The 23,539-nt window shown below is 37.6% G+C and overlaps 1 protein-coding gene across 1 annotated transcript in view; it reads left to right on the top strand.

Annotated features, from left to right (window-relative positions):
* Positions 1 to 23,283, top strand: part of AGBL3 (ATP/GTP binding protein like 3) — a 98,545-nt gene extending 75,262 nt beyond the window's left edge. The window contains 3 exon segments of the mRNA XM_036864084.1: positions 1,894 to 2,114; positions 12,267 to 12,313; positions 22,359 to 23,283. Of these exon segments, the coding sequence (XP_036719979.1) occupies positions 1,894 to 2,114; positions 12,267 to 12,313; positions 22,359 to 22,764 (674 nt within the window). The 3' untranslated portion in view covers positions 22,765 to 23,283.
* Positions 23,284 to 23,539: the final 256 nt, after the last annotated feature.

Here is a 23,539-nt window from a genome sequence, read left to right as displayed (position 1 = left end):
GTCTACATATCAGTTTAGGCATCATAATTATAAGTAACACTGCTACATCCTTTAAAATGTCTACCTATTCTCCTTCAGGCTTTACTTAGGGTTCTTTTTTCCCCCTCTCTCTACCTCTGTATATTGAATTTTTAAAAATTGTGTTAAAATACACATGACATAAAATTTACCATCTTAACTATTTTTAAGTGTCAAGTTCAGCAGTGTTAAGTACATTCACACTGTTGTGCACACAATCTCCAGAACTATTTTTGTCTTGCAAAACTGAAACGCCATACCCATTAAACAACAACTGCCCATTCCTCCCTCCTCCCAGCCCCTGGCAACTATCCTACTTTGACTGACTATTCTAGGGATCCCATATAAGTGGAATCAAATATTTGGAAGACAAATACAGTATTTGTCTTTTTGTGACTAGCTTATTTCACTTAGCATAATGTCCTCAAAGTTCATCTATGTTGTAGCAGGTGTCAGAATTTCCCTCCTTTTTAAGGCTGAATGACATTCCATTGTATATATACCACATTTTGCTTATCCATTCATCCATCGATGGGCACTTGGGTTGCTTCCACCTTTTGGCTATTGTGAATAACGCTACTATGAACATGGATGTACAAGTAACTCTTCAAGACACTGCTATCAGTTCTTTGGGGAATATACCCAGAAGTGGAATTGCTGGATCATATGGTAATTCTATTTTCAATTTTTTAAGGAACCACCATACTGTTCTCCATATTGACTACACCATTTTACATTCCAACCAACACTGCACAAGGGTTTTAATCTCCCCACATCCTTGCCTACACTTATTATTTTCTGTTTTTTGACAATAGCCATCCTAATGGGTATGGGGTGGAATAAACACTTTTAAAATGAACTTTATTTTTTAAAACAGTTTTCTACACATTTTAATGTTATTATACTCTTATCACAATTAACAAAATAAACAATAATTCCTTCATATCATCTAATAAAGAAGGGATTTCTAACATGCTCTTACCATAGTTTTCACTATATCTCCATCCTTCTATTTCCTCAAACAGAAGCCTTGGAGCCACCACTGATTTCACTCTTCTTTTCTCACCCCACATCTAATTCATTAGAAAATCCCAAAATATATTCAGGATACTTCCCTCCCCCCCTCACTTCTCACCCTTCTGGCAACTGCCACCACCCTGGTCCAAGCTACCATCCTCTCTCCTAAGTTATTTCAGTAGCCTTCTAAAAGATCTCCCTGCCTGTTTACCCTTACCCCTGTTCAATCTGTTCTCAACTCATCAACCAGCATGATCCTCTTAGAGCAAATCTCAGATGTGACACTCCTCAAAGCCTTCCAGTGGGTCCCTATTTCACACTCAGTAAAAATCAAAGTCCTTACAATGGCCTGTAAGGTCTTATGTGAACTAAGTCCAAGTTACCTATCTGAGCTCATATTACCTTATATCTTTCTCTTTGTTCATTCTGCTTTAGTCACTTGTCCCATCTTGGTGTTCCCTGAACACACTACCATGCTCCTAGCTCAGGGCCTTTGCACTTACTATTCCCCTTGCCTAGAACGCTCTTCCCTCTGATAGCTGCTTGACTCGTTCCCTAACTCCTTTGACGTGGAAGCTTCGCAGGGAGGCCTTCTCTGAACACCTTTTTAAGAACAGAAATCAGCCCCTCCCCCAAGAATTCTCTATTCCCCTTCCCAGCTTTATTTTCTCCTGTAAATTTTTTATTATCTGACATAGATATCTTATTTGTTTGCTTATTTTCTGCCTCATAATTAAAGTATAAGCTTCAGATGGATAAGAATTTTTAGATAGAATGTTTGGCAGATAATGCTCAATATATAACTGCTTAATCAATTCAGTTTATATATCTATACATATTTTTATGGTTGCTCCCCAGATCTCCAGTACAACTTAAAAAGCAATATGAAAGAATGTCCATCTTTCCAAAGCAAGAAGCCTGGAGTAAACTGGACAGATGATGAAAAAAGAATCTACAGGGATAAAAAAACAGCTGAAACTCAAGAAATATTGCAGTATTTGCTCCCCATCATGAAAAGCACTAAAAATGTGCAAACTACTCAGAGAAAACAGATACTCAATCCAAGAAATCCAACATAAGTAAGTCAATACAATTTTGTCATTCTTAGCTATTTAATACATACGCTCTTTTATAAGGAAACAAGGCTTATTAAATTCATTATCCTAAGAAACAAACATAGGCTCTTAAAAATACTGACAGCTACACCATGTTTGACAAAGGGAGAAAGGCCCAAAGCCTCAAGAAAACATTGGATATGTGAAGGAGCAGGTTTTCAGGCCTTATTTGATTGTTTGTTTACATGAAACCATTCATTAATTTGGATCTATGAATAAAGTATGCATTAATAAAGTATGACCACAGCCTGACTTGAAATTTCTTAGGGGTGTTTAAACCTTATAATCCTAGGGGGCAACTGGAATTAGAAATAATTAACCGGAGCTACTTCAGCTTATTGATATTCAGAGGAAAGCAGGAAGGATAAGACCAGATTTCTTTTCAAGATTATAAAAAAGAACCATCACTAAGGCCAAAAGGAAACTCATATAAATAAAAGCAAGACAATGACAAGCTGAAAACGATAAATATAATACTAATATTATCAACAAATTTTGATAAAGTATTTCTATGTGCTACACACTATTCTGTGTTTATACACACAAACACATTTTATATTCTACACATAAGGAACTTGAGGTACAAAGAGGTTAAGCAATTTGTTCAAGGTCACACAGCCAATAGGTAGCAATTGGATTCAACCCTAACTAGACATTTTGACTGCAGAGTCCTTCATCAGTATGCTTTGATATTTCATAATATAAATGAAAAACAGAGGACCAATATACTTAATGTTCAAAGACTGCCTACAAATCAATGATAAAATTATGAATATTTTAATAGGAAAATGGGCAAAGGATATGAACCAGAAATTCACAAAAGAAAAAAAAAAAAACATGGCCAATGATCATTTTTAAATGTTCGATCTCACTTAAATCCAAGGAGTGAAAATTAAAACAATAATGAAATTCTCTTCATTTTTGTCTATCAATGGAAGAATTCATTCACTGATTGTTGGACTATAAATGGGTACAATTTCTGGAAGGCAATCCAACAATATATGAAAAATCCTTAATATCTACATTCATTTTGACTAAGAAATTCCACTTTTAGAAACTGATCCTAAGGAAAAAAAACCTAGAAAAGGGCTAGAAGATTTCTGTAGTGATGTTCATTTCAGTATTGCTTATAAGAGCCAAAGAAAAAGAAAAATGAATCTAAATGTCCAACAATAGAAGATTGCTTAAATAAATTATAGTACATCCATAAAGTGAAAGATTATGTAACTATTAAATATATCAGTGTATATTTTAACATGAAATGATGTTCACAATATATAAGTGAATAAAAGCTGCAGACCAGTTTGATTTGGTATGGTTGCACTTATAGATTATGTATATATATTTAATGTGTGCATACTGTACATACTCAAACACATATATACCTAGAAAAAACTCTGGAAGCACATATTCTCAACAGTGATTATCATAACCATTGAAAAAGTATTGGCAGAGTATGATACTCCTCTTCCTGATTTTTTTCTAAATTTTTATTAATGCCTATTTCTTTGCTGTATAATCATCAAAGTCAATAAAAACTACAAAAATAGGCAATTGGTGGCAGTTTCTAGTGGGATGGGATAGCTATCATGCTGGGGAAGGCAGTGCCTGAAAGAAATTGAACCTAATAGGTCAGCTAATATGAGAGAAGCAAACAGTACAGGCAAACTAGGGATCAAGTATGATAATATCAGCAAAATCAAAAATCAGAAAATTAATAACAAAATACAATGGACCTAGGCAAAGAAACTGAGAAGTTGAGAATCTGGATATAAGCAAGGGGTCTGAGAGGTGACAATTCGGCCATCGCTTGATTTTTAGGCATTATCGTCACAAGAGATTCCTTATATACTTTGAACCTAGACATGTACTCATTGTGGTCTGGCCAGAACCTGAAGGTGTAAATAAATGGTAGTCTTTATTAATTAAGAACTCTTTGGTTACATGTAACAAAATAATTCAAGCTAACTTAATCAAAAAGCATTAACATAGAATTGTAAGAAAATATAAGGCTATTCATGGAAATAAGGGAGAGAATGAATTCAGGCAGGATTCAGGAAAGGCCTGGAACTGGGAATGGAAAGCCATCCATCTTCAGTCTCTGCTTTTCTCTCTCTGCAGAAAAGTCTTCACACCCCTGACTCACAAATTTGTACCCTACAGCAGTTTCACTTAAAACACTGACTCACTATCTGTCATTCTCAATTCTAAATTATAGGAAAGATAATCTGACTGGCAACTATTCCAGTGGGTAGAGGTCAAATAGTTGCAAACATGGCTGACTGAAGCCCTACCCTTGTGGATCTAGAGGCAGTTCCCAGGAAGGGAAAACTTTGCCTGGGCTGGACACTTTCCAGAAGTATCTAATATAGGTATAGGTGGAAATAAGAAAAATTAGGAAAGCCGAAAGCAAAACTATTCTTAACAGATGATCTCACTACATATTTAACATCATCAAAATTGGTATTTTTTGCTCTTACAACTTATTTCTTTATGGCTGCCTTTTCTCTGTTTTCTATATCCCTTACCTGACTGGCTCAACACACTGACATACTATTTCATGATTACAGGGTAGAGTAAGAATAAGCAAAGAATGAAAAGATCACACCTTTGCTAAACCATTTTAGGTATCAATCCAAGTTTCGACTAAGGAAAGACTACTTAACGTATTGGAACAGCCTGCAGAATTATCATGCTTAAGGATATAAAATCTGAATATAATTATAAGACTGGAAATTAAACTGTTTTGTTCTTATGTGAAAATTAATAGGGTATATAGGTGGATTACTAATCAATAGCATATTAGCAAGATGATTTACATCTCTTAAATGTACCTCTGATCAAACATTGGTCAGAGGTCAAACATGGAGGAATAAATCTCATGTTTGGTATTCCATCTGCGAATGATGAAAATTCTTGAGAAAGATTATGCAAATCAAAATCAAATTGGAGAGATTTTTCACTTCCAGGAAGATGAAGTAAATGTATTTTCCCTATTCTTCCACTAAAAACAATTAAAGACCCTAGACATTACATATAAAACAAATATAAGATAACTTTGAAAGGTGGAGAAAAGAAGGTAGACTAGCTAGGGACCTCAAGAGCCAAAAAATGACAACACAGTGGTGAGTGGCCTGGGTTTTCTTTTTGCCTCATATATCCAAGAACTGGAGCTGAAGAAGCCACCAACATAGAAACACCAATGGACACAGACCAAGAAAAAAAGAAAAGAAGACAATAAAAGCCTGCACTATACGACCAAAAGACCTACCAGGAAAAGGATGACCTACCAAAATAGAAAACATTTAGATAAAAACTGCACTACTCCAGCCAAACACTACAGATAAACAGTGGCTCCACTCCCACCCACATAAGCAGCAGCAGAGTGAGGGGTCTAGACTTCCACTCTTATAAGATTATAATGAGGCCTCTCAACCCCCCCTTGTAGGTAGTGTCAAAGAAGGGCAAGTACCAAGTCAGGACTTTCATCCCCACTGGCCTGTAAAGACCCCCTCCCCTGGGTGTCATTGGACACCATGTGGGGAGCCTAGACTTCCACACCCACTGGACAAAAATGAGGTGTCTTTCCCCCTCCCCACTATGGTGGTGTCAGAGTAGATCTAGTGGAGAGTCAGAACTTTTACCAATGCCCAGCAGTAATGAAACCACCTCTACCATAGTATCAGTGGAGGCTACATGGGGAGGTGAAACTCCCACACCTGTCCAGCAGGAATGAGAAGCTCCTCCCCTCTGGTGTCAGTGGAGTCCAAGTGGGGAACCTGGGCTTCTGCTTCCATCTGTCAGTAATGAGGTCTCACGCCTGCTACAGCAGTTACAAAAAGTCAGCTAAAACAGAAGGTTTAAATAAGATCCAGAGTCTCGTAACATAATATGAGAATGTCCATGTTTTAATCAGAAATAAATCATCATACCAAGAACCAGGAAGATTAAAATTGATTAGAAAAAATAATCAGTAAATGCAAACAATGAGATGACAGTGATAATAGAATTTTCTGAAAAAGATTTTTAAAACAATCATGATAAAAAATGCTTCAACAAACACGAACACACTTGAAACAAATGCAAGAAAATATAAAGCCTCAGTGGGGGAAAAAAAGTGGGGGGCGGGTAGACAGAGAAGGAGAGAAAGAAATAGAAGGTAATAAGAAGAACCAAAGGGAAATTTTTGAATGGAAAAACACAATAACTGAAATTAAAAGCTCAGTGGCTGAACTCAACAGCACAATTGAGGGGACAGAGGAAAGAATCCATGAACTGGAAGAGATAGAACTACAGAAATAACCCAACCTGAACATCAGAGAGAAAACAGACTGGAAATAAAATGAACAGAGCCTCAGAGACCTGTGGGACTATAAAACAAGATCTAACATTCATATTATCAGAGTCCCAGGAAGAGAGGAGAAAACAGCAAGGCTGAGAAGGTACTCAAAGGTACTCCAAATTTGGCAAGAGACATAAACCTACAGATCAAAAAGCTGAGCAAACCACTAACAGGATAAACCCAAAGAAATCCATGCCAAGATATACCAAAAAAAAAATTTTTTTTTTTTGGCTGTGTTGGTCTTTGTTGCTGCGCACGTGCTTTCTCTAGTTGTGGCGAGCGGGGGCTACTCTTTGTTGCTGTGTACGGGCTTCTCTTATTGCAGATCACAGGCTCTAGGCATGCGGGCTTTAGTAGTTGCAGTGCCTGGGCTCAGCAGTTGTGGCTCATGGACTCTAGAGCGCAGGCTCAGCAGTTGTGGTGCACGGGTTTAGCTACTCCGCGGCACATGGGATCTTCCTGGACCAGGGATTGAACCTGTGTCCCCTGCATTGGCAGGCAGATTCATACCCACTGCACCACCAGGGAAGTCCCGATACACCAAAATTTAACTTCTGAAAACTAAAGAAAAAGAAAAACTCTTGGAGCAGCCAGAGAAAAATGACACCTTATTTATAGGGGAAAACAATTTGAATTACTGTAGATTTCTCATCAAAAACTATGGAGGCTATGGAACTTCCCTGGTGGTCCAGTGGTTAAGACTCCACGCTCCCAATGCAAGGGGCCCAGGTTCAATCCCTGGTCAGGGAACTAGATCCCACATGCATGCCACAACTAAGAGTTCACATGCTGCTACTAAGAGTCTGCATGCTGCAATGAAGATCCTGCACATGGCAACAAAGATCCCACGTGCCACAACTAAGACCCAGCACAGCCAAATACATAAATAAATAAATATGAAAAAAAATAAACTATGGAGGCTAGAAGAAGTGGCACAATGTTTTCAATTATTGAAAGAAAGGAACTGTCAACCCATAATCCTACACCCAGCAAAAATAAAGGAGAACTCAAGAAATGTTGAGATGAAGGAAAACTAAGAGAATTTTTCACTAAAAGACCTACACTAAAAGAATGGCTAATGGAATTTTTCTCAACAGATAGAAAATAATTAAAGGAGGAACATCAGGAAATAAGTAACATACTGAACAAATGTACAGGTAAATATAATGGGATTTCCTTCTCTTCTTGAGTTTTGTAAAATATTCTGATGATTGAAGCAAAAATTATAACATTGATATGGTTCTAAATGTATATAAAGGAAATATTTAAGACAATTATAAATATTAGAAGGTAAAGGGAGATAAAGGGAGATAAGATATCTACACTCCACTCAAACTGGTAAAATTACACCATGAGATATAAGTTATTCATATGTAATGTAATATTTAGAGTAACCACTCAAAAACCTATTCAGAAAGATACACTCAAAAACACTACAGATAAATAAAAACGGAATTCCCCCAAATATTCACATTATTCACAGGAAGGCAGGAAAAAGAAAACAATGAGAAAAACCTGAGAACAAACAGAAACAAAAAACAAAACAAAAAGGCAGGCTTACGCCCTAAGATAACAATAACTACATTAAATGTAAATGGTCTAAATACAACAATTAAAAGACAGAGATTAGAAGGGTGAATTTAAAAATATTACCCAGTGATATGCAGTCCACAAGAAACTCATTTCAAATATGACAGTGTAGGCAGGCTGAAAGTATAAGGATAAAAGACAACATATCATGAAAACAATAAATGAAAGCAGGAGTGACTATGTTAATATAAGACGAAGTGGGTTTCAGAGCAAAGAAAATTACCAGAGACAGAGAGGGACATTATATAACGATAAAAAGGTCAACCAACTAAGAACACATAGTGATCTTATATGTGTATGCACAAAACTATAGAACTACAAAATATGTGAAGCAAAAATTGAAAGGAGAAATAGACAAATCCACAAATGATCAAATCACTAAATGGAAATGCAATAAGGATGTAAAAGAATTCAACACCACTGACCAACAAAATCTAATTTGCATTTATAGTGTACTCCACTCAACAATAGATGAATACACATTCTTTTCAAGTATGCATGCAGCATATATCAAGATAGACTATATCCTGGCCGTAAAACAAACCTCTACATACTTAAAAGAATTTAAATCATATAAAGCATATTCTCTTACCACAAATGGCATCAAACTAGAAATCAATGCACAAAGATAACAGAAAAACTCACGAACACTTGAAAATTATACAACATGCTTATGAACAATTCATGAGTCAATTCATGAGTCTCAAAGGAAATAAAAACATATACTGAAACGAATGAAAATGAAGACAATATATCAAAATTTGTGGGATGCAGCTAAAGCAGGGCTGGGAAGGACACTTATAGAACTAAACACATACATTAAGAGGAAAAATCTCAAACCAATAAGCTCCAACTGTAAGAACCTATAAAAAGAAGAGCCAAATAAACCCAAAGCAAGTAAAAGGAAGGGAATAATAAAGAGATGAAATTCAAAACAGAAAAATGACACACATAGCATGTTCATGGATTAGAAAACCCAACTGAGTAAAGATGTCGGTTCTTCCCAAATTGATATACAAGTTTTATGTAATTCCTATCAAAATCCCAGCAAGACTTTTTGTAGATATAGAAAAGATTATCCTAAAATATATATACAGAGGCATTAAGATAGCAAAAACAATTTTGAAAAAGAAAGATAACATGGAACGAATCAGTCTATCTGATTTAAAGACCTTTAATATAGCTACAATAATTAAGAGAATATAGTATGGGAAGAGGAATAGCCATACATATCAATGGAACCAAATAAAGAACCAAGAAACAGACCCTGTACAAATATCCTTGACTAGTTTTGACAGAAATGCAAAAGCAACTCAATGGAGCAGAAAGAGCCTGTTTAACCAATCTTGCTGCAGCAATTAAACATCCACAGGCCAAATAAATGAACCTTGACCTAAACTCATACCTTATACAAAAAAATAACTCAAAATAGATCATGGACTTAACTGCACAACATGAACCTATAAAACTTTTAGAAAAAAAGAAAATCTTCAGAATCTAGAACTGGACAAAAAGCATGATCCATAAAAGAAAACTTGATAAGTTGGAATTTATCAAAATAACAGCGTTTGCCCTTTGAAAGACCGTTAAGAGGATAAAAAGCAAGCTATAATATTGGAAAAAATTTAAAAACAGCCCTCAAACCAAAAATATTAGACTCATGCAAGCTACACAGGACACTCCCACATAAAAACAGCCATTCAAGACCACAACAGATAATTGCTTCTCCTAAACTCACAGAGTCAGAGGAATATAAGTAAAATGAAGAAGCAGAGGAACCACTCCCAATTAAAATATCAAGAGAATTTACCCTGAAAGAACAATGAAATAGATCTATCTAGTCTATTAGACTCTGAGTTCAAAAAAGAGGTAATAAAAATACTGAAGGAATTAAGAAAGGCTATTGATAGAAATGCAGATTACTGTAAAAAGGAACTAGAAACTATAAAGAGAAACCAAGTAAAATTAGAAAATGCATTTGCCAAGATAAAAGCTGAGGTAAAGGCAATAAAATAGCAAACTGAATAACGCAGAAGAATGAATAATTGATCTGCAAGATAGAATATGGAAATCACTCAATCAAAACAGCGGACAGAAAGACCAATGGAAAAAAAAAAAGCAGTATACGAGACCTATGGGATAATATAAAGTGTTCCAATATATGCATAATAGGGATGCCAAAAGGAGAAGAAAGAGAAAAGGGGATCAAAAATGTATTTGAAAAAAATTATGGCTGAAATTTCCTGAAATCTAGAGAAGGAAACAGATATCCAGGTACAGGAAGCACAGAGGGTCCCAAACAAGATGAACACAAACAGACCCACACCAAGATATAGCATAATTAAAATGGCAAAAGTTAAAAGATAAAAGATTCTAAAGACAGCAAGATAAAAACAGAGTCAGTTACAAGGAATCCCCCATAAGACTATCAGCTGATTTCTCTGCAGATACTCTGTGGGTCAGAAGGGAGTGGCATGATATATTCAAAGTCCTGAAAGGGAAAACCCTATAACCTAGGATACTCTACCCAGCAAGACTATCATTTAGAATAGAAGGGATCAAGAATTTCTCAGACAGGAGGACCTTCAAGATGGTGGAGGAGTAAGACGTGGAGATCACCTTCCTCCCCACAAGTACATCAAAAATACATCTACATGTGGAACAACTCCTACAGAACACCTACTGAACGCTGGCAGTAGACCTCAGACTTCCCAAAAGGCAAGAAACTCCCCACATACCTGGGTAGGGCAAAAGAAAAAAGAAAAAACAGAGACAAAAGAATAGGGACAGGACCTGCACCTCTGGGAGGGAGCTGTGAAGGAGGAAAAGCTTCCACACACCAGGAAGACCCTTCACTGACGGAGACGGGGGGGTGGCGGGGGGGAAGCTTCGGAGCCACAGAGTAGAGCCCAGCAACAGGGGTGCAGAGGGCAAAGCAGAGAGATTCCCACACAGAAGATGAGTGCTGACCAGCACTCACCAGCCTGAGAGGCTTGTCTGCTCACCTGCTGGGGCAGGTGGGGGCTGGGAGCTGAGGCTCGGGCTTCGGTCGGATCGCAGGGAGAGGACTGGGGTTGGCGGCGTGAACACAGCCTGAAGGGGGCTAATGCGCCACAGCTAGCCGGGAGGGAGTCCGGGAAAAAGTCTGGAGCTGCCGAAGAGGCAAGAGACCATTGTTTCAGGGTGCACGAGGAGAGGGGATTCAGAGGACTGCCTAAATGAGCTCCAGAGATGGGCACGAGCCGTGGCTATCAGTGCAGACCCCAGAGATGGGCATGAGATGCTAACGCTGCTGCTGCTGCCACCAAGAAGCCTGTGTGCGAGCACAGGTCACTCTCCACACCGCCCCTCCCGGGAGCCTGTGCAGCCCGCCACTGCCAGGGTCCCATGATCCAGGGACAACTTGCCCGGGAGAACACATGGCATGCCTCAGGCTGTTACAACGTCATGCCGGCCTCTGCCACTGCAGGCTCGCCCGGCATTCCATACCCCTCCCTCCCCACCGCCTGAGTGAGCCAGAGCCCCCTAATCAGCTGCTTCTTTAACCCCACCCTGTCTGAGCGGGAACAGATGCCCACAGGCGACCTACACGCAGAGATGAGGCCAAATCCAAAGCTGAACCCCAGGAGCTGTGCAAACAAAGAAGAGAAAGGGAAATCTCTCCCAGCAGCCTCAGGAACAGCAGATTAAATCTCCACAATCAACATGATGTACCCTGCATCTTTGGAATACCTGAATAAACAACGAATCATCCCAAAATTCAGGCGGTGGACTTTGGGAGCAATGATATATATATATTTTCCTTTTCCTCCTTTTGTGAGTGTGTATGTGTATGCTTCTTTGTGTGCTTTTGTCTGTATAGCTTTGCTTTTACCATTTGTCCTAGGGTTCTATCTGTCTGGTTTTTTGTTGTTTTTTTTTTTTCAGTATACTTTTTAGCACTTGTTATCATTGGTGGATTTGTTTTTTGGTTTGGTTGCTCTCTTCTTTCTTTCTTTTTTTTTTATTACATTTTAATATTTTTTATTTTTAATAACAATTTTTTAATTTATTATTTTAATAAATTTATTTTATTTTTCCTCCCTCTCCCTCTCTTTCTTTCTTTCTCCCTTTTATTCTGAGCCGTGTGGATGAAAGGCTCTTGGTGCTCCAGCCGGGCATCAGGCCTGTGCCTCTGAGGTGAGGGAACCGAGTTCAGGACATTGGTCCACCAGAGACCTCCCAGATCCACGTAATATCAAACGGTGAAAACTCTCCCAGAGATATCCATCTCAACACTAAGACCCAGCTCCACTCAACGACCAGCAAGCTACAGTGCTGGACACCCCATGCCAAACAACTAGCAAGACAGGAACACAACCCCATGCATTAGCAGAGAGGCTTCCTAAAATCATAATAAGGTCACAGACACCCCAAAACACACCACTGGATGCGGACCTGCCCACCAGAAAGACAAAATCCAACCTCATCCACCAGAACGCAGGCACCAGTCCCCTCCACCAGGAAACCTACACAAGCCACTGAACCAACCTTACCCACTGGGGGCAGAACCAAAACCAACGGGAACTACGAACCTGCAGCCTGTGAAAAGAAGACCCCAAACACAGTAAGTTAAGCAAAATGAGAAGACAGAGAAATACACAGCAGATGAAGGAGCAAGGTAAAAACCCACCAGACCAAACAAATGAAGAGGAAACAGGCAGTCTACCTGAAAAAGAATTCAGAGTAATGATAGTAAAGATGATCCAAAATCTTGGAAATAGAATGGAGAAAATACAAGAAACGTTTAACAAGGACCTAGAAGAACTAAAGAGCAAACAAACAATGATGAACAACACAATAAATTAAATTAAAAATTCTCTAGAAGGAATCAATAGCAGAATAACTGAGACAGAAGAACGGATAAGTGACCTGAAAGATAAAATAGTGGAAATAACTACCACAGAACAGAACAAAGAAAAAAGACTGAAAAGAATTGAGGACAGTCTCACAGACCTCTGGGACAACATTAAACACATCAACATTTAAATTATAGGGGTCCCAGAAGAAGAGAAAAAAACGGGGCTCAAAAAATATTTGAAGAGATTATAGTTGAAGGCTTCCCTAATATGGGAAAGGAAACAGTCAATCAAGTCCACGAAGTGCAGAGAGTCCCATACAGGATAAATCCAAGAAGAAACACGCCAAGACACATATTAATCAAACTATCAAAAATTAAATACAAAAAAAAATATTAAAAGCAGCAAGCAAAAAGCAAGAAATAACATACAAGGGAATCCCCATAAAGTTAACAACTGATCTTTCAGCACTCTGCAAGCCAGAAGGGAGTGGCAGGACATATTTAAAGTGATGAAAGGGAAAAACCTACAACCAAGATTACTCTACCCAGCAAGGATCTCATTCAGATTCGACAGAGAAATTAAAACCTTTACAGACAAGCAAAAGCTAAGAGAATATAGCACCACCAAACCAGCTTTACAACAAATGCTAAAGGAACTTCTCTAGGCAGGAAATACAAGAGAAGGAAAAGACCTACAAAAACAAACCCAAAACTATTAAGAAAATGGTAATAGGAACATACATATCAATAATTACCTTAAATACAAATGGATTAAATGCTGCAACCAAAAGACACAGACTGGCTGAATGGATACAAAAACAAGACCCATATATATGCTGTCTACAAGAGACCCACTTCAGACCTAGGGAAACGTGCAGACTGAAAGTGAGGGGACGGAAAAAGATATTCCATGCAAATGGAAATCAAAAGAAAGCTGGAGTAGCAATTCTCATAGACAAAATAGACTTTACAACAAAGGCTATTACAAGAGACAAAGAAGGACACTACATAATGATCAAGGGATCAATCCAACAAGAAGATATAACAATTGTAAATATTTATGCACCCAACATAGGAGCACCTCAATACATAAGGCAAATGCTAACAACCATAAAAGGGGAAATCGACAGTAACACAATCATAGTAGAGGACTTTAACACCCCACTTTCACCAATGGACAGAGCATCCAAAATGAAAATAAATAAGGAAACACAAGCTTTAAATGACATATTAAACAAGATGGACTTAATTGATATTTATAGGACATTCCATCCAAAAACAACAGAATACACCTTCTTCTCAAGAGCTCATGGAACATTCTCCAGGATAGATCATATCTTGGGTCACAAATCAAGCCTTGGTAAACTTAAGAAAATTGAAATCGTATCAAGTATCCTTTCTGATCACAACGCTATGAGACTAGATATCAATTATAGGAAAAAAACTGTAAAAAGTACAAACACATGGAGGCTAAACAATACGCTACTAACTAACCAAGATATCACTGAAGAAATCAAAGAGGAAATCAAAAAATACCTAGAAACAAAAGACAATGAAAACACGACGACCCAAAACGTATGGGATGCAGCAAAAGCCGTTCTAAGAGGGAACTTTACAGCAATACAATCCTACCTCAAGAAAAAAGAAAAATCTCAAAAAAACAACCAAACATACACCTAAAGCAATTAGAGAAAGAAGAACAAAAACAACCCCAAAGTTAGCAGAAGGAAAGAAATCATAAAGATCAGATCAGAAATAAATGAAAAAGAAATGAAGGAAACGATAGCAAAGATCAATAAAACTAAAAGCTGGTTCTTTCAGAAGATAAACAAAATTGATAAACCATTAGCCAGACTCATCAAGAAAAAAAGAGAGAAGACTCAAATCAATAGAATTAGAAATGAAAAAGGAGAAGTAACCACTGACACGGCAGAAATACAAAGGATCATGAGAGATTCCTACAACCAACTATATGCCAATAAAATGGACAACCTGGAAGAAATGGACAAATTCTTAGAAAAGCACTACCTTCCAAGACTGAACCAGGAAGAAATAGAAAATATAAACAGAACAATCACAAGCACTGAAATTGAAACTGTGATTAAAAATCTTCCAACAAACAAAAGCCCGAGACCAGATGGCTTCACAGGCAAATCCTATCAAACATTTAGAGAAGAGCTAACACCTATCCTCCTAAAACTCTTCTGAAATATAGAAGAGGGAGGAACACTCCCAAACTCATTCTAGGAAGCCATCATCACCCTGATATGAAAACCAGACAAAGATGTCACAAAGAAAGAAAAGTACAGGCCAATATCACTGATGAACATAGGGGCAAAAATCCTACACAAAATACTAGCAAACAGAATCCAAGAGCACATTAAAAGGATCATACACCATGATCAAGTGGGGTTTATCCCAGGAATGCAAGGATTCTTCAATATATGCAAATCAATCAATGTGATACAACATATCAACAAATTGAAGGATAAAAACCATATGATAATATCAATAGATGCAGAAAAAGCTTTTGACAAAATTTAACAACGATTTATGATAAAAACCCTCCAGAAAGTAGGCATAGAGGGAACTTACCTCAATATAATAAAGACCATATATGACAAACCCACAGCCAACATCGTTCTCAATGGTGAAAAACTGAAACCATTTCCACTAAGATCAGGAACAAGACAAGGTTGCCCACTCTCACCACTATTATTCAACATAGTTTTGGAAGTTTTAGCCACAGCCATCAGAGAAGAAAAAGAAATAAAAGGAATCCAAATCAGAAAAGAAGAAGTAAAACTGTCACTCTTTGCAGATGACATGATACTATACATAGAGAATCCTAAAGATGCTAAAAAAAAAAAAAAAAAAAAAAAAAAAAGATGCTACCAGAAAACTACTAGAGCTAATCAATGAATTTGGTAAAGTAGAAGGATACAAAATTAATGCACAGAAATCTCTGGCATTCCTATACAGTATTGATGAGATATCTGAAAGAGAAATTAGGGAAACCCTCCCATTTACCACTGCAACAAAAAGAATAAAATACCTAGGAATAAACCTACCTAAGGAGACAAAAGAACTGTATGCAGAAAACTATAAGACACTGATGAAAGAAATTAAAGATGATACAAACAGATGGAGAGATATACCATGTTCTTGGATTGGAAGAATCAACACTGTGAAAATGACTATACTACCCAAAGCAATCTACAGATTCAATGCAATCCCTATCAAACTACCAATGGCATTTTTCACAGAACTAGAACAAAAAATTTCACAATCTGTATGGAAACACAAAAGACCCCGAATAGCCAAAGCAATCTTGAGAACGAAAAATGGAGCTGGAGGAATCAGGCTCACTGACTTCAGACTATACTACAAAGCTACAGTAATCAAGACAGTATGGTACTGGCACAAAAACAGAAATATAGATCAATGGAAAAGGAGAGAAAGCCCAGAGATAAACCCACACACATACCGTCACCTTATCTTTGATAAAGGAGGCAAGAGTATACAATGGAGAAAAGACAGCCTCTTCTATAAGTGGTGCTAGGAAAACTAGACAGCTACATGTAAAAGAACGAAATTAGAACACACTCTAACACCATACACAAAAATAAACTCAAAATGGATTAAAGACCTAAATGTAAGGCCAGACAATATAAAACTCTTAGAGGAAAACATAGGCAGAACACTCTATGACATAAATCACAGCAAGATCCTTTTTGACCCACCTCCTAGAGAAATGGAAATAAAAACAAAAATAAACAAATGGGACCTAATGAAACTTAAAAGCTTTTGCATAGCAAAGGAAAACATAAACAAGACCAAAAGACAACCCTCAGAATGGGAGAAAATATTTGCAAATGAAGCAACTGACAAAGGATTAATCTCCAAAATTTACAAGCAGCTCATGCAGCTCAATATCAAAAAAACAAACAACCCAATCCAAAAATGGGCAGAAGACCTAAACAGACATTTCTCCAAAGAAGATATACAGATGGCCAACAAATACATGAAAGAATGCTCAACATCACTAATCATTAGAGAAAGGCAAATCAAAACTACAATGAGGTATCACCTCACAGCGGTCAGAATGGCCATCATCAAAAAATCTACAAACAGGGCTTCCCTGGTGGCGCAGTGGTTGAGAATCTGCCTGCTAATGCGGGGGACACGGGTTCAAGCCCTGGTCTGGGAAGATCCCACATGCTGCGGAGCAGCTGGGCCCGTGAGCCACAATTACTGAGCCTGCGCGTTTGGAGCCTGTGCTCCGCAATGAGAGGGGCCGCGATAGTGAGAGGCCCGCGCACCGCAATGAAGAGTGGCCCGCGCTCGCCGCAACTAGAGAAAGCCCTCGCACAGAAACGAAGACCCAACACAGCTAAAAATAAATAAATTTTAAAAAAAAATCTACAAACAATAAATGCTGGAGAGGGTGTGGAGAAAAGGGAACCCTCTTGCACTGTTGGTGGGAATGTAAATTGATACAGCCACTATGGAGAACAGTATGGAGGTTCCTTATAAAACTAAAACTAGAACTACCATACAACCCAGCAATCCCACTACTGAGCATATACCCTGAGAAAACCATAATTCAAAGAGTCATGTACCACAATATTCATTGCAGCTCTATTTACAATAGCCAGGTCATGGAAGCAACCTAAATGCCCATCGACAGATGAATGGATAAAGAAGATATGGCACATATATACAATGGAATATTACTCAGCCATAAAAAGAAACAAAATTGAGTTATTTGTAGTGAGGTGGATGGACCTAGAGTTGGTCATACAGAGTGAAGTAAGTCAGAAAAACAAATACCGTATGCTAACACATATATATGGAATCTAAAAAAAAAAAAGGTTCTGAAGAACCTAGGGGCAGGACAGGAATAAAGACACAGACGTAGAGAATGGACTTGACATGGGAAGGGGGAAGGGTAAGCTGGGACGAAGTGAGAGACTGGCACTGACATATATAAATACCAAATGTAAAATAGATAGCTAGTGGGAAGCAGCTGCATAGCACAGGGAGATCAGCTCCATGCTTTGTGACCACCTAGAGGGGTGGGATAGGGAGGGTGGGAGGGAGATGCAAGAGGGAGGGGATATGGTTATATGGGTATATACGTATACATATAGCTGATTCACTTTGTTATACAGCAGAAATTAACACAACATTGTAAAGCAATTATACCAATAAAGGTGTTAAAATAAATAAATAAATAAATAAAAATTAAAAATCCAAAGGGAAAAAAAAATTTCTCAGACAAGCAAAAATTAGAAGAATACTAAACCTATGCTAAAAGAAATATTGAAAGGTCTTCTCTAAATAGAAAAGAAGAATCTATAGGAAAGAGATAAACACAATTGGAAAGTAAATCACTTAAATAAGCCAGTATACAGATCAGATAGAAAAAAAATTTTTTTTAATTTGTATATGTGAAAGTGATCATAACTACAATGAATAGCAAAAGGATCAATATGAAGATGTAAAAGAGGACATCAAAACCATAGAATGTGAGGGAGGGAAGTAAGAAAATGTAGATTTTTTTTGAGATTGTATTTGAGCCTATATGACTACCAGTCTAAAGCAAGTAGATATAGTAATGGGTTATCATTCTTGAAAATCAGGGTAACCACAAATCAAAAACTTAAAATAGATTCACAAAAACCAAAAAGAATAGAGCAAAAGCATAATATAAAAGAAAACCATCAAACCACAAAAGGAAAAACAAAAAGAAAAAGAAAGCAATAAAGAAGAAATACAAAATCAACTGGAAAACAAGGTTTAAAATGGCAGTAAATTCATAACTATCAATAATTACCTTAGGGACTTCCCTGGTGGTCCAGGGGTAAAGAATCCGCCTTCCAATGCAGGGGACGTGGGTTCGATCCCTAGTCAGAGAACTAAGATCCCACATGCTGCAGGGCAACTAAGCCCACGCACCACAACTACTGAGCTCCTGGGCCTCAACTAGAGAGCCTGCGTGCCACAAACTACAGAGCCCACACACTCTGGAACCCGTGCGCCACAACTACAGAGCCCACACACCCTGGAGCCTGCACGTCATAACTAGAGAGAGAAAACCTGCACGCCACAACTAGAGAGAAGCCTGCGTGCCACAACAAAAGATCCCACGTGCCTCAATGAAGATCCCATACCGCAACTAAGACCCGATGCAGCCAAAAATAAATAAATAAACAAATAATAGAAAATCCTTTAAAAAAGTTAGCTTAAATGTCAATAGACTAAATGCTCCAATCAAAAGACACAGAGTGGCAGACTGAATAATAAAACATAACCTATAATATGCTGCCTACAAAAGACTCACTTTAGGGTGAAAGACACACACAGATTAAAGTGAGGTGATGGAAAAGGAAATTTCATGTAAATGGAAATGACAAGAAAACAAGGGTAGCAATACTCATATCAGACAAAATAGACTTTAAAACAAAGGCCATAAAGAAAGGCAATAAAGGACATTATATAATGATAAAGGGATCAATACAAGAAGAGGATATTGCACTCATTAACATACATGCACCCAACACAGGAGCACCTAAATACATAAAACAAATAGCAGCAGACATAAAGTAAGAAATTGACGGGGATATAATTATAGTAGGATACTTTAATACCCCACTGACATCAATGGACAGATCTTCCAAATGTCAAACCAATAAGGCAACAGAGATCCTAAATGATAGAATAGAACAGTTAGACTTAATTGATATTTTCAGGAAATTACATCCAAAAAAAAAACCACACACACACACAGAATACATGTTCTTTTCAAGTGCACATGGAACATTCTCCAGGATTGAGAGAATTAGTATAATTCTCCATGGAACAGAATAAAGAAAAAAGAACAAAAAGAAATGAGGACAGTCTCAAAGACCTCTGGGACAACATTAAATGCACCAACATTTGAATTACAGGGGTCCCAGAAGAAGAAGAAAAAGAGAAAGGGCCTGAGAAAATATTTGAAGAGATTATAGTCAAAAACCTCCCTAACATGGGAAAGGAAATAGTCACCCAAGTCCAGGAGGCGCAGAGAGTCCCATACAATATAAACCCAAGGAGGAACACACCGAGACACATACTAATCAAAAAAGCCTACAAATAATAAAGGCTGGAGAAGGTGTGGAGAAAAAAGGAACCCTCTTACACTGTTGGTGGGAATGTAAATTGGTGCAGCCACAATGGAAAACAGTATGGAGGTTCCTTAAAAAACTAAAAATAGAGTTGCCATATGATCCAGCAATCCCACTCCTGGGCATATATCCAGAAAAAACTCTAATTTGAAAAGATACATGCACCCCAATATTCAGAGCAACACTATTTAAAATAGCCAAGACATGGAAGCAACCAAATGTCCATCAACAGATGAATGGATAAAGGAGATGTGGTACATATATACAATGGAATATTACTCAGCCATAAAAATAATATAATAATGCCATTTGCAGCAACATGGATGGATCTAGAGATTATCATACTAAGTGAAGTCAGGAAGAGTAAGACAAATACCATATGATATCACTTATATGTGGAATCTAAAATGATACAAATGAACTTATTTATGAAAGAGAACTAGACTCACAGACACAGAAAACAAACTTATGGTTGCCAAAGTGGAAAGGGAGTGGGGGAGAGATAAATTAGGAGTTTGGTATTAGCAGATACAAACTACTATATATAAAATAAATAAACAATAAGGTCCTACTGTATAGCACAAGGAACTATATTCAATATTCTGTAATAAGCCATAATAGAATATGAAAACAATATATATATGTATAACTGAATCACTTTCTGTACACCAGAAACTAACACACTGTAAATCAACTATACTTCAATTTAAAAAATAAAAATAAAATAATAATAATAAAAATATCATAAAACACACAAGTAGGAAAAAAAACTCAACAGTAAGAAAACAAATAGTTCATTTAGAAAATGGGCAAAAGACATGAATTGATATTTCACCATACAGAATATACAGATGGCACATAAGCCATGAAAAGATGTTCCACATCATTAGCCATTAGGGAAATGCAATTAAAACCACAATGAGATATCACCACACACCTATGAGAATGGCTATAATAAAAAATAGTGAGAACACCAAATGCTGATGAGGATGCAAAGAAACTGGGTTACTCACATACTGCTGGTAGGAATCTAAAATGGTACAGTCACTCCGGAAAATAGCTTGGCAGTTTCTTTAAAACCAAATATATAACAACCATATGACCCAGCAATTGCTCTCCTGAGCATTAATCCCAGAGGAATGAAGACTTATGTTCACAAACCTGTACACAAACGTTTATAGCAGCTCTATTTGTAACAGCCATAAACTGGCAACAATCCACATGTCCTTCAATGGATGAATCATTAAACAAACTGGCACATCCATGCCATGAACTACTACTCAGCAATAATGACGAATGAACCACTGATACACAAAACAACCTGGCTGAGTCTCCAGAGAGTTATGCTGGGTGAAAAAAGCCAATCGCAAAAGGTTACATATGGTAACCACGTTCTCGAAATAACAAAATTATGTAATTTGGACAACAGACTGACTGGCAGGAGTTAAGGAGGGGATGAGGAAGGAGGAAAGTAGGTATGACAGTAAAAGGGAAACATGAGGGGACTGTTCTGTATCTTGACTATATCTACGGCAATATCCTGATTGTGTTACTGTTTACAGTTTTGCAAGATATTACATTTAGGGGAAACTGGGTGGAGGGTACATTACATCTCTCTATATTATTTCTTACAACTGTAGGTGGGTCTACAATTATCTCAAACTTAAGAGTTTAATTAAAAATACTGTTGATATTCTGTGGTTAAAAAATGGAATTCTAAAGAAAAACTGAGAGATTTTAGGTAGCGACAATTAGCAATTTATAAAACCTCCCTCTCGAGGAAAACTTCCCTCTCTTGGACTCATATCGATCCCTTTACTGACTACAGGGGGGAAAAAAGTTAGAGCATGTATACTGAGTTGATTCTAACGGAATAAACAAAGTAGATTTTTAGAGCAAAGTAGAATTTTAGAGAACATTTCCTTCAACTAGATGCATAAGTAAGGAGCTAAGGCCCAGAATGGCCGTTATATTAGGAAGCCTGGGGTCAGGGCAGGTATCCAAATAAACATATCCTCTAGGCATTTACAAATACAAGATTGGAGTAGTGCTGAAAATTCATAACCAGAAGTGAAGTTAGATCATTCCCACAGAAATAAAGGTAAGAGTCTTAAGGGAGAATGGAAGGAAAAAATCAGCAATATTGATTTTTTCCTTTTTTCACCAAAAGGAAAAAAAAAATGATTTATACTATGACAATACCTAAGGACTACAAATACTTATGGTACATATTGGGCAAAAACTCACATATTTCATTTCTTTCCTAGACTAAACCCATCTACTTACATAAAGAAATACAGCACATCTTGGACACCACCCAGAAATGCCCCTTTGATAAGCCAAAGGACTCTTATGGTAAGCTCCTCAGAATGGCTCCAGTCTGTGTCCCAGAAGTCATTTGAAAGTTTGTCACCTCTCAAAGGGCCCAAGAAGAGGAAAAAACATTCTCGAGTCAAGGCCACAAAGACTAAATACATGAAACCTATCAGCAGCAAATGGGAGACTACTCCCTCAAGTTCTGAGAAGGATGCAGACAAGAGTCTGCAAACTGAAGAATCCAACCAGCAAGACTCTATGCAAACAGCCCCCCATCCAACTAAAAATAAGGGAGAGCAACCAAAAAAGAAGGATGGACAACCCACCTTTCGTTTGAAATTGCAAAGGGACAAATAATCTAGCTTTACGCTGCTTTTTGAAAACTGTGGATGGAAGATAACATACGCTTACACAGTAAAATGAAAAAGAAAAGAAAGAAAAAGAAAAGCCCTCCCGGTCCTTCTATCCCTATCCCACTCCCTACATGTTCATGTGCATGTACTGAACTACAGATTTTAGATATCCCATCTTCTTTAGTTGGAACATCTTTCAGAGAGCTAAAAGGAAATCCAGAGGAAATATAGAAAATTAAAAATCACTTCGATATTTATATTTAATTTTTGTCAAGATGAAAAAAAAATCTCTGAACTTTTGATTTCTTCTGAAATGACTTATTCATACAACACCAAAAGACTAAGACCTCAGAGAAGGAATGACATGTACTATCACTGACATTAATGTCCCTACTAGGCACTTTAATGAATCAGTCAACAAACATCGTGTCTGCAGTGTGTTAGAAACCACTAGTGATATAAAAGACATTCCTGGGCTTCCCTGGTGGCACAGTGGTTGAGAATCTGCCTGCCAATGCAGGGGACACGGGTTTGAGCCCTGGTCTGGGAAGATCCCACATGCTGCGGAGCAACTAGGCCCGTGAGCCACAACTACTGAGCCTGCGCATCTGGAGCCTGTGCTCCACAACAAGAGAGGCCGCGACAGTCAGAGGCCTGCGCACCGCGATGAAGAGTGGTCCCCACTCACCGCGACTAGAGAAAGCCCTCCCACAGAAACGAAGACCCAACACAGCCAAAAATAAATTAATTAATTAATTAAAAAATAAATAAATAAATAA

The sequence above is a fragment of the Balaenoptera musculus genome, chromosome 9 (assembly GCF_009873245.2).
Source record: "Balaenoptera musculus isolate JJ_BM4_2016_0621 chromosome 9, mBalMus1.pri.v3, whole genome shotgun sequence".
Taxonomy (NCBI): Eukaryota; Metazoa; Chordata; class Mammalia; order Artiodactyla; family Balaenopteridae; genus Balaenoptera; species Balaenoptera musculus.
This window is presented reverse-complemented; position numbering and strand designations above follow the sequence as displayed.